General features: G+C 41.7%; 2 protein-coding genes across 3 annotated transcripts; one reads left to right on the forward strand and one right to left on the reverse strand.

The window, feature by feature from the left end:
• The first annotated feature begins 634 nt into the window (after positions 1–634).
• LOC115671425 (calcium-dependent protein kinase 20) lies at positions 635–6,971 on the forward strand. Of its 2 annotated transcripts, none has more exons than XM_056302861.1 (7): positions 635–2,026; positions 4,295–4,414; positions 4,552–4,704; positions 5,164–5,279; positions 5,522–5,689; positions 6,304–6,528; positions 6,612–6,971. In XM_056302861.1, the coding sequence occupies exons 1-7, from the start codon at positions 1,165–1,167 to the stop codon at positions 6,687–6,689; spliced, it is 1,722 nt and encodes a 573-aa protein (XP_056158836.1). In that variant the 5' UTR covers positions 635–1,164; the 3' UTR covers positions 6,690–6,971. The 2 variants fall into 2 exon arrangements, with proteins under 2 accessions (XP_056158836.1, XP_030448845.1); XM_030592985.2 differs by having other exon boundaries at positions 637–2,026; positions 4,295–4,438.
• A 681-nt stretch (positions 6,972–7,652) lies between these two features.
• LOC115671424 (prolycopene isomerase, chloroplastic) lies at positions 7,653–12,788 on the reverse strand. Its single transcript, XM_030592984.2, has 13 exons — positions 11,986–12,788; positions 11,326–11,532; positions 11,145–11,244; positions 10,626–10,708; positions 10,460–10,516; positions 10,230–10,382; positions 10,063–10,141; positions 9,795–9,943; positions 9,566–9,700; positions 9,331–9,444; positions 8,402–8,512; positions 8,198–8,306; positions 7,653–7,957 (listed from the first exon to the last, which is right to left on the reverse strand). The coding sequence occupies exons 1-13, from the start codon at positions 12,532–12,534 to the stop codon at positions 7,884–7,886; spliced, it is 1,920 nt and encodes a 639-aa protein (XP_030448844.1). The 5' UTR covers positions 12,535–12,788; the 3' UTR covers positions 7,653–7,883.
• Positions 12,789–13,759: the final 971 nt, after the last annotated feature.

Genomic DNA, 13,759 nt, shown 5'->3' on the forward strand with positions numbered 1-13,759 from the left:
CTTGATTGCACCTTCGTGATAAGTTTTAGGACTTGATTGCACTTTTGTGACAAGTTTTAGGACTTGATCGCATTTTTTAAAAGTTTTAGCATTCAATTGCACTTTCATGACAAGTTTTAGGACTTCTAATGCACTTATCCCAAAGAAAAATATACTATATATATTGTTGCGACATGCCACGTGAGCAGTACACAGAAAAATCTACGTCCTCTAGTGTCATCTTCCGAGTTTTGACCTCCCTCCTCCTCTCTCCATCTAATATTCCATTGTAATGTGCTGCTATGGTATACTGCATCGACCCCATATAAACACTGCCCGACAAATTTTGGCAATCGACAAAGTTGTTATCAGCCATTAATCAAAGTCCCCATGTTGCACAAATCAGACAAATTGCACTATAGAAGGCAAGAAAATCCGATCTTATAAATTCCATTAATTAGACAATAAAAGGTATAGAATTTTTTTTGGGCCGACCAATTATACCATACTCAATCCCAAGATTCCCAACTAAATATGGACAGGTCCATGTACAAGGAGACCTTAGGGGCCAAATTTGTCAATAAGATAAGATGGGGATATGTGTCTCGACATGGCCGTTGGACTGAAACCCCATGCACGTGCATGCATCGAGTGCCGAATACCGGCAACCTGCGTAATTCATAACCATAACCATTGCTCGCACGATCTTATCACGCCACAAGTCTGGATGATCTTCCCCTTTTGCGCATGCATTTCCATACCAGCAAGCTTCTCCCGGAGCGAATCGATCCTCCTCGTTTCTTCAGATTGTCCTCCGATACTCAGCTAAGATTCCTGCCACAAAATCCCTTTTTTTTTTTTTCTGGGTCTCGCGTGTGTTCTCGCGTTCTTCATCGATTCCGAATTCTTGTTCTTTCGGTCCTATTGGGTGTTCCAAAAACCAAGTCTTTTCTTTTGGTTTTTGCACCCTTTAATTCATGTGTCGTTTTTAGTTTGATTCCTCCGCTGAAGTGCAACGATCTCTCTCAAATTGTTGATGGGTCTCTGATCCGGATCAGAGAGCCACGAATTTGATTGCATTTCGGCGTAGCGGGATTGACAAGGAACCGACCAGACGACCCGGTTGTTGAAATGCCTGAGGGAGGGTTCGGAAGGACTTGTTAGCTAGATTGGTGTGAAATTTTGATGGGAAACTCATGCGTGGGACCGAAACTCGGTGCGAATGGATTCTTAAGTTCCGTCAGCGCGGCGATATGGCGTTCCAGACCGCCGGAGGACTGCCTCCCTCCTCCCCCGAATGGTGAGAACAGCAGCAAGAATGCGAGTAGCAGCGGCACCGGCACCAATGATGCAAAATCCAAGTCCTCCACTGTTCCAATTCAAAGCGCACCTCCTGAGCCTGTGAAGATTGATGCTCAGGAGCATAAACAGGCTGAACCGGAAAAAACGGTCAAGGAAGAGGTAAATAAACCTCCGGAGGCAGCGAAACCGAAGAAGCCGGGGCACATGAAGAGAATTTCGAGTGCGGGGCTTCAGGTGGATTCGGTGCTGGGGAGGAAAACACGGAATCTGAAGGAGATCTATAGTTTAGGCCGTAAGCTTGGACAAGGTCAATTTGGAACTACATTTCTATGCATAGAGAAGGGGACGAATAAGGAGTTTGCCTGTAAATCGATCGCGAAGAGGAAGCTGACGACGGAGGAGGATGTGGAGGATGTGAGGAGGGAGATTCAGATAATGCACCACTTGGCAGGACATCCAAGTGTTATATCGATTGTGGATGCGTATGAGGATGCGGTCGCGGTTCATGTCGTGATGGAGTTATGCGCCGGTGGTGAGCTTTTCGACAGGATCATTCAGAGGGGACATTATTCAGAAAGGAAAGCAGCTGAGCTTGCAAAGGTGATTGTAAGTGTGGTGGAGGCATGCCACTCATTAGGGGTGATGCACCGGGACTTGAAGCCTGAGAATTTCCTCTTTGTAAACCATGAAGAGGATGCTGCGCTTAAGACGATTGATTTTGGATTGTCTGTGTTCTTCAAGCCAGGTACATCGTGGGTTGTGCTCTTAATTTCTACTGCGAAATGTCTTATTATGAACGGATGCATCATCATTGAAATTTTCAGTGCCCTGCATTTTGACCTGCAAGTAGACAAAAATCAAAAGTTCTTTGTGAAATTGGGTCTAGCATATCATTTTAAGAGGTTGTGACTGTATGGATGACACAATTTTCACTAGCACTATTCTTCACTTTGCGATAGTTTTAAGATATGCACTTGCGGGTCCTCAAATGCCTTTCTGCAGTATCTGCTTGATGTGGCATAAAGATGGCCTCAGAAAAAGTCTAAGAAAGAAGAAATTTGCTCTTTGAGGGGATTTAGCTAATTGTTTCCTCACCCATAAGTCTCAATTTTCTGCGATTTGTGTATCCTTAAGGAATAAGAAGGCATGGAATATTTTCTAGAAGCTTGGAAAAGTAGCTAGCTGTCTCAAGATTGAGAGAATCAGGTTACATGCATCGTGTAGCTATCACTGATCTGCATTACTGGTAGGTTTTTAGTCCATACACTAGATAGGCTGATCTCAAATGCCTAACTCTATTCGATATAGTGGTCAGTAAGCAATCCATTCTCTATACATCTAGCAGTTTTGTTAGTAGGAACATGAATGTTTGGTCTTTCCCGATTTTCTCCCTCATGGTTGTCGTGCACAGGGCAGAGCACAAACTAATGTTCTGTAGGATGAATAGATGAATTGAAAGGACTGCCAACAATTTTGGTAGGTTTACCTCGTGGTGTATTTTTTTGAATACTCAGAAACCATTGCTGTGTTAAAATCACTGACATCATTAATTGTATGTAAAAGGACAGTGAGTGACATTCATTGGTTGCTGCCTACCTTGAATCTGATACTCTTGTGAGTATATCTTTTTATATAATGAAATTCTGCAGAACTCTGATTGGCAAGAAGTATTCTAAGATTTGTCGTATGTTGATAGTCAAATTAGTACAATGTGTCAGGTTCAAAGCCCACTTAGTGACCTACATCTGAAAATCACTTTCAGTCCTTTCGGTAATTGCAGCAGATATATGTGGAAAAGATCTTAGGCTGGAATATATGACGAATTCTCTCCTTTTAGTCTTCAAAAACTTGAGGAACCAATCATTACCAAGGCTAGATTTGCTAGTGCTACATGGCAAACATAATTCTGTGGCTCTTCAGGTGATTTGATGAAGCAATCTTAGGCTAGCAGTGTATGAAATGCATCCCAGGTTTTGTTTTGCCGCTTGATCAAGACAATCAATTGTCAATTAGAAGATAATGTTGGCAGAGCAACACTCTTTTGAAGAAACTGTAGCTGTAAATTGTCATGTTCGAAGTAACCGGTAATTGTGTGAAATGGATATGCAGTAAGACCTTTTCTAGGGAAGCAATCTTGGCATTGCTTCACATGGCAGGATTTTAAGAGTTATTGGTGTCAGGAGGTGGGTATTGCGGTCACTTGTAAAAATATAGCCTAAAGCAAGTGTATGGTCTTCTGTTGTCTCCATTTGGGAGGCAACTGCAAATTTCCAAGCTCATATCAACTAGTTAGGATGGGTTTCTTTTGTATAATTCCCTCTCCCACGATCGTGCTATCTTTCCTCTGTTACTCACAAAGCTGTGGAAGAATTTTCTGGAACTTTGAATTCATGGGCCAATGATCTCTCTCTCTCTCTCTCTCTATGTGAAGTGACAGTGACATATATGTTCGGTTTGTTAGATGCATATTCATGTTGCAGGTTTGCTGTGTCAATATTCAGATGTTCAACATTTAAGCATCTTATTAAACCCATACTTTTCCCATATCTACTAGAAACCAGACATTTAGAGATTAAACTTTCTCTGCCATCCTAAATTGTCAAGTGATTTATCTTCATCAGGAACTAGGCTCTGCTTCACAGATATGATACTGTAATTACCTATTCAACATCTATATACTGCAATAGGCTTATGAAAAGTTAAAGAAGTATATTAAATAAGAAAGGTGTAAGACCAGCTTTGAAGATGCTAATACAAACTTCAAGCTATATATGATGGAGATCAAGCTGTGGTACTTAGGAAGTGTTTTTTCGCGAGATTTTGATTTTTCTCAGTAGTTAAAAAATTTGTTGGGACTTGGCAGACAGGTCAAAATTAAATAAAGGATGAAGGAGGTCAAGTTTTTAAGAACTCTAATCCCATTGTTTACTGATTGTCTTTGGAAAAGTTACCAGTTGCACTTGTTTATCAGCTCCTTTCTATCCATCCTGTGAAGTAACATTTCTGTCTGCAGGTGAAATGTTCACTGATGTGGTGGGGAGCCCTTATTATGTGGCTCCGGAAGTACTACGGAAACATTATGGCCCGGAATGTGATGTTTGGAGTGCGGGGGTGATCATCTATATATTACTAAGTGGCGTCCCCCCCTTTTGGGATGGTGTGCATCTCTTATTTATCTTTCAATGCTTTCTACTTTGTTCCTTCAAACGATCTGCATATGAAGACCCTTAAAACTGAGACTTTGAAATTATGTGTTGCCTTCTTGTTCAGAAACGGAGCAAGGGATATTTGAGCAGGTATTAAAAGGAGAACTTGACTTTATATCCGAACCATGGCCTAACATATCTGAGAGCGCCAAGGATCTGGTGCGGCGAATGCTTGTAAGGGATCCGAAGAAGAGGCTTACAGCCCATGAAGTTCTCTGTAAGTAGCAATTCTTATTGCTTTTGATATTTTGGAAGCTACACATATGTATTTTGCCTCTTTTAGTTCTTTCAAAACCACAATTCGTTGCATCCCTGCTATTGTCACCTGCTGCTGTTTGTTGTCAAGAAGTATCATGATGCATGTCCATAGCATTGCTGAGAGTGCAAAAGCACAATGTGGCAGCATAGGAATTGAGTCCATAGACCGATTTCTCAGAAGGTGCAAAGCACTTGCCTCACCCTCATTATTTGAAAATTTCTAAGTTACTTCCAACATGTTACATTTTGGGACTTCGTGGGACTGCTTCCTATTTACCAATTCTCTTGGTCATTACCATTGGAAATACTAGATCCTCACTGTCTTGACTTCAGACCTTGACTCGATTGAGAGCCTTGCCGCGTCCTTTCATGATTCTCACAACAAATAGATAAACAAACATGCTTTTGCCCTGTGCAGGTCATCCTTGGGTTCAGGTTGATGGCGTTGCTCCTGATAAACCCCTCGATTCTGCTGTTTTGACTCGTTTGAAGCAGTTCTCTGCTATGGACAAGCTCAAGAAGATAGCAATCAGAGTACGCAAGTTTAGTCCAATTATGACAGAATTAAGGCTTTATGTTGATGCTGATCATTACTCTACGGTTTACCTACCATACACAAAGTCTCTCTATACTGTCTCCACTTGAAATTATTGAAAGTAGACTTTTCTGAATTACTTGGAATTTTTTGCATCGGAAAAAATTGCATCTGCCATGCATTTCTCTTTGGCTTTTCTCATTTTTCCAGTGTGTTCCACTGATGAATGCATCTTATAAAGGTCATGGCTGAGATCCTCTCAGAAGAAGAAATTGCTGGTCTAAAAGAAATGTTCAAGATGATCGACACAGATAATAGTGGGAACATAACTGTGGAGGAACTGAAGGTTGGCTTGGAAAAAGTTGGCGCAAATTTGAAGGATTCAGAAATTAATGGTCTTATGCAAGCAGTAAGTTCTAGTCCAGACTCTACATGGAGGCTGTGTTTCATATTTTTAATCTATTTTATCGTATAGAGAAACGTTAGTTCGAAATCTACAGCCTCTATCATGAAACTAATCCTCTTTTGGTATATGTGAAATATGGGAGATTGAAGCTATTTTCACGGACATCTCTCTTTGGTGAATCTTCTTCATATGAACTTTGGCGGCTACGGCTCATAGACATAACCATGTAGTAGGACTTGAAATGAAATGTCTTTACTCATTTACTACCTTTCAAGCAGTCGTCAGTTGATAAAAACATGCATATAGTACTAAAATCCGTCCCTGTTTTCCATTGGCACTTCTTTGTCGAAGTACATGTTTTAGACAATAGAACCTATAAAAGTAAGTTGATATTTGACTCTCTGTTCAAAGCCAGCCATGAGAAAAATCATCTTGTAAGAGTGACAAAGTAGTCATTATATTTATTCGGAACTTCATTTTGAAAATTTTGATTTGATAGACTTTGAGCATTTCTATGACATGAGGCTAAGATTACAAAGAAAACCTTTTGGCAGAGACTGTTAATGCTTCATCCTGTCTTTCCAAACCTGAGTGCCTTTCCATGACTCGTGATGCAGGCTGACATCGATAACAGCGGTACAATAGACTATGGCGAGTTCATAGCAGCAATGCTCCATCTAAACAAGATCCAGAGGGAAGATCATATGTACGCAGCTTTTTCCTACTTCGACACAGATGGGAGTGGGTACATCACCAAGGACGAGCTGCAGCAGGCTTGCGAGCGGTTCGGCCTAGATGATGTTCCCATAGAAGAGCTCATAAACCAGGTTGACCAAGACAATGTAAGACTTCTCTGCTCATATCTCTTCTCGCATTGCTTTTCATGAATACAGAAGTGGTCACACATCGTGTTTTTCCCAACCAGGATGGACGCATCGACTACAATGAGTTTGTGGCTATGATGCAAGACACTGTTTTCGGCATGAATGTAGCTAACAGCTAGAGTATTGCAAAGAAGTAAAGCTTCCACCACGTTAATACATGATCCGGGTAGGTGAAAAAGTAACGGTTAGAGGCCACTAATGTGCTAATTAGGTAGCGGTCTGCGAAGCATACTTCTGTAATTTGTATAGGTCAATCAAGTGTTAAAGAGAGGAGATAGAGTGTTAGAGTCTTTGCTATTTGTATTTATTACTCATTTTTCTGTTTTTGCCATAGGTGTCATCACTCTTTCCGTTTTATATTATTCCCATCTATGTGATTTGAAGTTTCCATTTTCACCTTATCAAGAATTTTTAGCTCAAATGGAAACTACGGAAAACAGAAGAGCTCCTCCTCAGTCTTACTTTGGATCCATCAGGTATGCAAAACATTACTTGGAATGGCAGCTTTATATAAGTTCCTGAACCTAGAGCTCAGAGATCAGTTGTAGTCCCATTACTTTATCACCGACACCGTCATCATGAAGACGGTAAATGATCTTTAGACACCATCTGCTGCATTCAAATTTCTTCAGCGCAGAAGTTGTATTTTGAAATGCAGCTGCCTCAGAACATAGTGGAGATTAAGAGGGATAGAAGGCAATGAAATGGCGATGTAATATGATATTACACTTGTTGATTCCATAGAGAAGACGTTTCAGCATCCCACACAAGATGCTATTTAGCTCTTCCACTCATAATTCACCGAGTGTGGATGCGATAACAGGGCCTCGCATAAGCAACCAGTCGCTAACTCGCTCATCTTACAGACTTAAAAGAATAGCCAAGGAATCTTCCTGATAACCTTCGAGACTGATTTTAGGGTCGGAACAGATTCTTGAGATACGGTCATGCTTCAGTTAGGATGGGATAAAGACAGTAGATGTCTAATCACGAGTTCCTCTCAGTACAATTTTTATTGGTATAATGCAAAGATCCTCTCACAATCTTAACGCAGTAGTTGAGAACTCCGCTACCATTTATGCTTATCAAAACTATGCATAATCAGTAGATTATAAAAAATTAATCTTAATTAGTGGAGTAAGACAACTTTTCACAATAGCAGATCTAGTGCATCTAATTCTGAATTCTGCCGATGCACAAAGATGTTGCAAAGACCACGGGGCTTCATTACGTACACTATCTGCGGCAAATTTTGATGGAAAAAAAAATTCTAATCCGATTGGTCTTTTGATGATGAATTCCTCAGTATGATCTCAGGCTAACGAACGCAACCAACCAAGTACACCAAGCAGGGCATTATCCAATATGGGTGACTTCTTCTCAAGCCCTGGAGAGAGAGAGAGAGAGAGGTTATGCTGAAGAACCGACATTGTAAAACAACTCAATCTCGAGACTCCAGAGCTAAACACAGCATAAATGGGCTCAGGAAATTCAGAAAATCTGCAGTAAGAAACCACACCGATAATGCTGTGTATAGATAGGCACAAGATTCTCCAGGTCTACAGGCGTTTATAACATTCTTTTATAGATGAATAAACCTATCTTCCATAATCTCATTCCAGCTTACCAATATCAGCAGCCACTCGATGAGCGCACATCACGCCAGAAAAGGCTACTGCAATGACACCTTGTCCTGGAAAGCAGCTGTCTCCCACACAGTAAAGGCTACCTATGCCCTGAAAATTTGCTTAATGATTAGCAACTTCGTGATTCTTAATAACTGGGAATACTAAATTTTGAGGTTCAGCGAAGGCTGACAACAAGTACTTACTGTTGTATTAAAAGGCATTCCCAACAAGCCTTTAGGAACGTTACGTGGCATTGGTCCATAAGTTCCTTCATCACGTGCCAAGTATCTCCGGTGCGTTTTGGGTGTCCCCACCTGGATTTAGAGAGAAAGCTCTCAAGAGACAGGACACAATATTTACATGAAAGTTTCTTTTGTCTCTGTAACCCATCTTCTTTACTTCCATTTTTCCACATCATCTCCTTGACATGATCAGGCTTTAGATTCAATCAATTCTCGTTGCAGTACAGGTACAATTTTTCTACAATGTGAACTAGCTCTCTCTAGGATAGACAAATGCAGTCAGCTGAATCATTTAGAAAATAGAACAAAAGTTGCACATTTGCTGTTCCCTCTTTTCCTAATAACCCCAAAATGCTCTCATTGCCATCAGTTTCTTAGCCTTTTGCAATAACTAATGTAAGTTTGACTATAATGAATGCAAGATTTTAGTCCAGTCTCTCCTACAGAAATTAGATGTACTATTATGGTACAGACTGAAGTGATCATGCAAATGGGCGACAACTTACTGACATGCTACTAAAGCCAGCAGAGTCTTGAGGGTATGCTCACAACAGTATTTTAAAGGAGATCAAATAGGAGTCATACCATTGACTTTGGTAAGAGGATTTGTTTAATGTATGAAATGCTCTGCCACTTTCACAATGACTACTTGTTTAAGGAGAATATCTTATCAAGCATTCTGTGTCAGCCTAAGACATTCTATCTGTCTTATTTACTGCAATCACATGCCAGAATACCCAACGATGGCATGGGAGGTCTTATAATTTATGCCATATTTATATATTTTTGATATATTTTCTGCATCTTTGTTATGACTATCATCTAATTGAGGATGTAAAGAAATGAATTTTCTGAATGACAGTAAATAAAAACATGAATGTCGCCCAAACCTCCATAAAGGCAATGGAAGATTCGAGTCCTGGAAATAGCTTCTTCTCTAATCTTCTTATGATTTCATCAGCCACAAGCTGCTTCTTTTCCTTGTATTCTTTTTGAGGGAGTCCCTGAAACGATTAGAAAACAGCATGTTTCCACTCATTGTTGCCACCAAATGAAACCCACTTTTCAGAGTGCCGATATCATGCATCAATGCCCAAAGCAAAGTACAAGAAGTATTCAACCAACCTGCCAATCTTCAATGGAAGAAGTTGTAAATATATGAAGAATATGGTGTCCTTCAGGAGCCAATGATGGGTCAAGGATGGTTGGAATGCTCAAAAATATACTGCCGTAAGGCTCCTCTAGTCTTGACCATTTATCCTACATAATTGAGAGAGACAGCATAGGAGGCGTTTTGGTTATATCTTCCTAGCCAAAAGCTCAGAGACCAGAATCAAGGACTAGAACACCAAACCTCAAGCACAAAATGATGGCAATCAGTATCCTGGGGCAAAACCTCGGCTTTGACCCCCATGTGGATGGAAAGAAATGATGGCGCTTTAACATAACGTGTCTGGAAGTCTCTTTCTTCTTTTGGCAGATTTTCTCTTTTTAAAAGCTTCCCTACGATGATATATATTGAGATTATCAGTGAGAGATATGTAAACCATCCTAACAAAGAAAATGCAAACAGGTTATGGTCAAAGCCGTAAAGACATTAAAATGCTTCCCCAAGAACTCACCAAATGTGTCCCATCTCGTGGCATTAGATATTATGGTCTTAGCGAAGAACTGCCTTCCATCTGACAGCCTGACTCCTACCTTCACGATTGGGTAATAGACATAAGCAAAAGATCTCCCATGGCCAAGCACAAAAGAGACATCGATTAATTAAGTGACGTCAACTCACAGCCTTTCCATTCTCAAGGATGATATTAGTCACGTTTGCCCTGTATTGTATATCACTGCCCTGTTCAACCAACCCATTTGCCAAGGACTTTGCAATTCCACCAACGCCACCAATAGGATAGTTAATACCCCCAAAATGCCGGTCACAAAGTACCTGGTGCATAACGGTACATGTGGAAGCAAGGCAACTTTGAGTGGTAGAAACGACAAACAGCCAATGAGAAGCCTTACCATGCTCGCATTTATCATTGGTGTCTGCAATGCATTAACTGTACTCACAATAAAACACTGCAAACAACGAAAGAGAATGATTCTTGAGATTCTTCAATCAGGTTGAAATTTGTTTAGCTATTAAAATGTTATAGCTTTTGATTAGGACAAAGGAAGGATGTTGCACCTCTGCATCAACGAAAGATAACAATTCCGGATCCTTTATGTACTTCCGAGCTATAGCTCCAGCATTCTGAGGGAGATAGTAGGCTGTCAAGGTAAAAAACACAAGTCCATTAACACACCAGTGACGGATCTATGCAACATGTAACTCGCTCATGTGATGTCCCCAACACCACCAAAGCAGGCATGCATAGAGCGAGAGAGAGCAAGGGCGTGGGGGGGTTGTGGTGGAGATTTCAACAAAAAGCGATTCAAAGATAGATAGAATGGATCTTCGATGCCCCATACAAGACGGTCCGAAATTGGAACATTAGTTGGTCGGAATTAACATAGTTGAAGTTGAAGAATTTTTTTCCTTCAAGTATAATATTTCTATATAAAGGTTTCTATTAGCCCATCAAAACTTAATGCCGGTTTCCTTATGATGAACTGCCCTCTTGGCCCCTTGCATTTTCTTCAGAAAAGCTCTTAGGATCTTAGACGGGACCAGAATTCCTTCAGTTACAAGAATGAGAACACTTACCAAGTGTCAAGCACTCGATAGGTTTCTGAAAGAACTGTCCGAAAAGGTATATTGGCTCCTCCAGTGACTTGAGTTCCAGCGAGTTTAAGGCATTGAAAATCTGCAAAATAAATAATATAAGGTCTGGATGTTCAGAGGCAGATGTGCTAAAACAAAATTAATCATCTTCATCAAGCTGAACCTTCCAACATATGCCATAGAACTTGAGAATCCCTTCCTTCTCGTGAGGAAATCTGCTGGTCAGTTCTCTAATGAAGTCACTATATTCCCTGTGCACTCGAACAGAAAGGTCATTGGGCAAATGGAAGTGGACTGTAGTTGGATCAGGTATAACTTCCATCTTGCAGCCCACAGCTGCTAGTGCTTGGGTTATCAGGTTTAGATTTCCCTGCTCAGATTCAAAGCTCTAATCAGCAAGAGCAGAGTATATTTACTTAATCAGTTAGAACCGGATAAGTCATGCAAGCAAAAAGGAAATGTCAACTATGTCAGTATTAGAGCTAACAAGTAAGTATATATGAACAAAAGCCCGCATTAGACCTAGAGGAAGAACACTTCTTCTCTCTTGAAAGCGGAGACAGAAATTCATGAGCAAACTCATCGAATTAAAAGTGATTCGATGCTGCAACTACTCTCCCATTGACAAGCAACATTCTTCCACAAGGCATCACTCATTCAATCAACCCAATCTACGCCCCCCCACGAGTGCGGAACTCAAATTGCGATACGGGAAGGAGTTGGTGAACTCTTTTTATTTCAGAAGAACATCTACGATCAGAACTCAAGATGAAATAGAAAAGAAGATGCAAATGGAAAAAAAAAGCAAAACAAAAAAGCTGACCTTGTCACTGAAACCGAACATCACAGAAGACCCAACATCAAACGTATACCCATCTCTCTCATAAAAACCAGAGCTCCCACCGGGAATCACGTACTTCTCCAACACGAGTACCTTCGCTCCTTTCACCGCCAACTGCGTGGCCGCGACGAGGCCTCCAATCCCCGACCCAATCACGATGGCATCATAGCGGTCCTCTCCTTCCCTCCCGCCCACTTTCCCGTTTCCTTCTCTCTCCACCGCCCTCTCTTCGCTCGCCACCGCCCGCGGCCTCGCGCGGCCGAATTTCGCCTCCCTCCGTCTCGCGCCGTAAAGCTCGGACTTTCCGACACCCAATGGGTCGCTCCCGATGTTCGGGGCCAAACTGGGTCGTCCCAACAAGGCGGTGCTCAGCTTGCCAGAACCGGAAAGCCCCCGGCTTTCGCTGGTGGGTCTTGAGGGCGCGAGCTTGGGAGCTCGTGGGTAACGAATTGGGACGATGGAGCTGTGCGGCGGAGAAGTGCGCGCCAGTTCGGGAACGGGAAGGGAACGAGAGAAGGGCGTGGACGACATTGTTGGCGAAGGAAGAAGGTGTGGGTTCGGCACGACAAGTTAATGGGTTGGGGAGAGGAGAGGAGGTACGTAGGAGAACGAAGAGGGTGCTGATTCCACTACATGATTCCACTAGGACGGGGACAAAGCAGAGAGAGAGAGAGAGAGAGAGAGAGATCGGGGCCGTGTTGTCGAGTAATAAACGGATAACGAACAAAAGTTCGGCGGCTGAGTTGGGTCCTCCGCTGGAGGGAACTGCAGTTGCGTTAGGCAGGAAGCTGGAGGATTGGGCCAACACACAGATACCCAAGCTAGGACAGCACGGCGCGAACCTTTCTTCTTCTTCTCCTCCTACTCCTCCCGACTGTCTTTTTGTTTCTTCTCAAAGTTTTTGTTATCACGAACGTAATCGTTTCGGCCACGTGCATCGAGCAAGACTTTAACAAAAAAGTGATGAGCATGGCACTCAAGATCATGAACTGCAAGATCCGTTGCATCCAAATCAAATGCCTGGTCAATCGATCAACCCTCGAAGGTTCACCGAGCATTTCTCTTTTTTTGATTCTTCGGGGACGCAAGTATCAAAGTCCAATTACTTAGAGACTTATCAAATATCCTCCAAGATCTACAAATTGGTAATGCCTAAGCATTTGGCATGTGCGAGCGGCCCTAGTCCATAACAATTTGCACGTAATTGGGAGGACTTTAATTTTTTGACTTGAAAATCCACGGTGCCCCTACGAACTATATCAGCACAACATATTTCTTTGTCGCTGCCAAATTTTGATGATGTTATGATCAAATAATAATGTAGCAACCTGATCCAATCCATATAGACTAAGCCGTCAAAAAGAATATTTGAAGTAACCAAACAAGGTGGTGAACATTTTGGAATGGATGTTTACTTATGGATCGTTCAAAGGGTCGTTCTCATCCAAGCTCCTCTACTTGATAAACTAATGTCCTTGTTGGTGTTGATTGTCTCACCCAACGATACTTTCCCCATTCCTGCTCCCTCCACCATTTTAGAAGCTTTTCAAAAGTCATAGCTTATCCTAATCCTCTCGTCTCCCCGCCCTTGCAATGTCCAGTATGAGCCCAGTCCGTCCTCGAAACACACATCTCAAGATAATGCATCGAATGGGAGCGACCCTAATGAGTGATTAATAAGTAAGTTCTCATTCCCGAATGGTTACTATCTTATATTGTTACTTTGAGCACTCTTTCGTGAGCATTCTTTCGAGGG

This window comes from Syzygium oleosum, unplaced genomic scaffold, assembly GCF_021117445.2.
Source record: "Syzygium oleosum isolate NSW1041296 unplaced genomic scaffold, Sole_v2.1 Sole_v2.25, whole genome shotgun sequence".
NCBI lineage: Eukaryota > Viridiplantae > Streptophyta > Magnoliopsida > Myrtales > Myrtaceae > Syzygium > Syzygium oleosum.

What these genes read in the sequence shown, in the direction of transcription:
- LOC115671425 (XM_030592985.2), top strand. Translation starts at nt 1,165, where the DNA reads ATGGGAAACTCATGCGTGGGACCGAAACTCGGTGCGAATGGATTCTTA. An exon ending in TACAGCCCATGAAGTTCTCT is followed by an intron (nt 4,705 to 5,163) that starts GTAAGTAGCAAT and finishes TGCCCTGTGCAG; the next exon opens with GTCATCCTTGGGTTCAGGTT. An exon ending in ACCAGGTTGACCAAGACAAT is followed by an intron (nt 6,529 to 6,611) that starts GTAAGACTTCTC and finishes TTTCCCAACCAG; the next exon opens with GATGGACGCATCGACTACAA.
- LOC115671424 (XM_030592984.2), bottom strand. Translation starts at nt 12,534, where the DNA reads ATGTCGTCCACGCCCTTCTCTCGTTCCCTTCCCGTTCCCGAACTGGCG. An exon ending in TGTTCGGTTTCAGTGACAAG is followed by an intron (nt 11,533 to 11,985) that starts GTCAGCTTTTTT and finishes GAATCTGAGCAG; the next exon opens with GGAAATCTAAACCTGATAAC. An exon ending in GCCATCATTTTGTGCTTGAG is followed by an intron (nt 9,701 to 9,794) that starts GTTTGGTGTTCT and finishes TCAATTATGTAG; the next exon opens with GATAAATGGTCAAGACTAGA.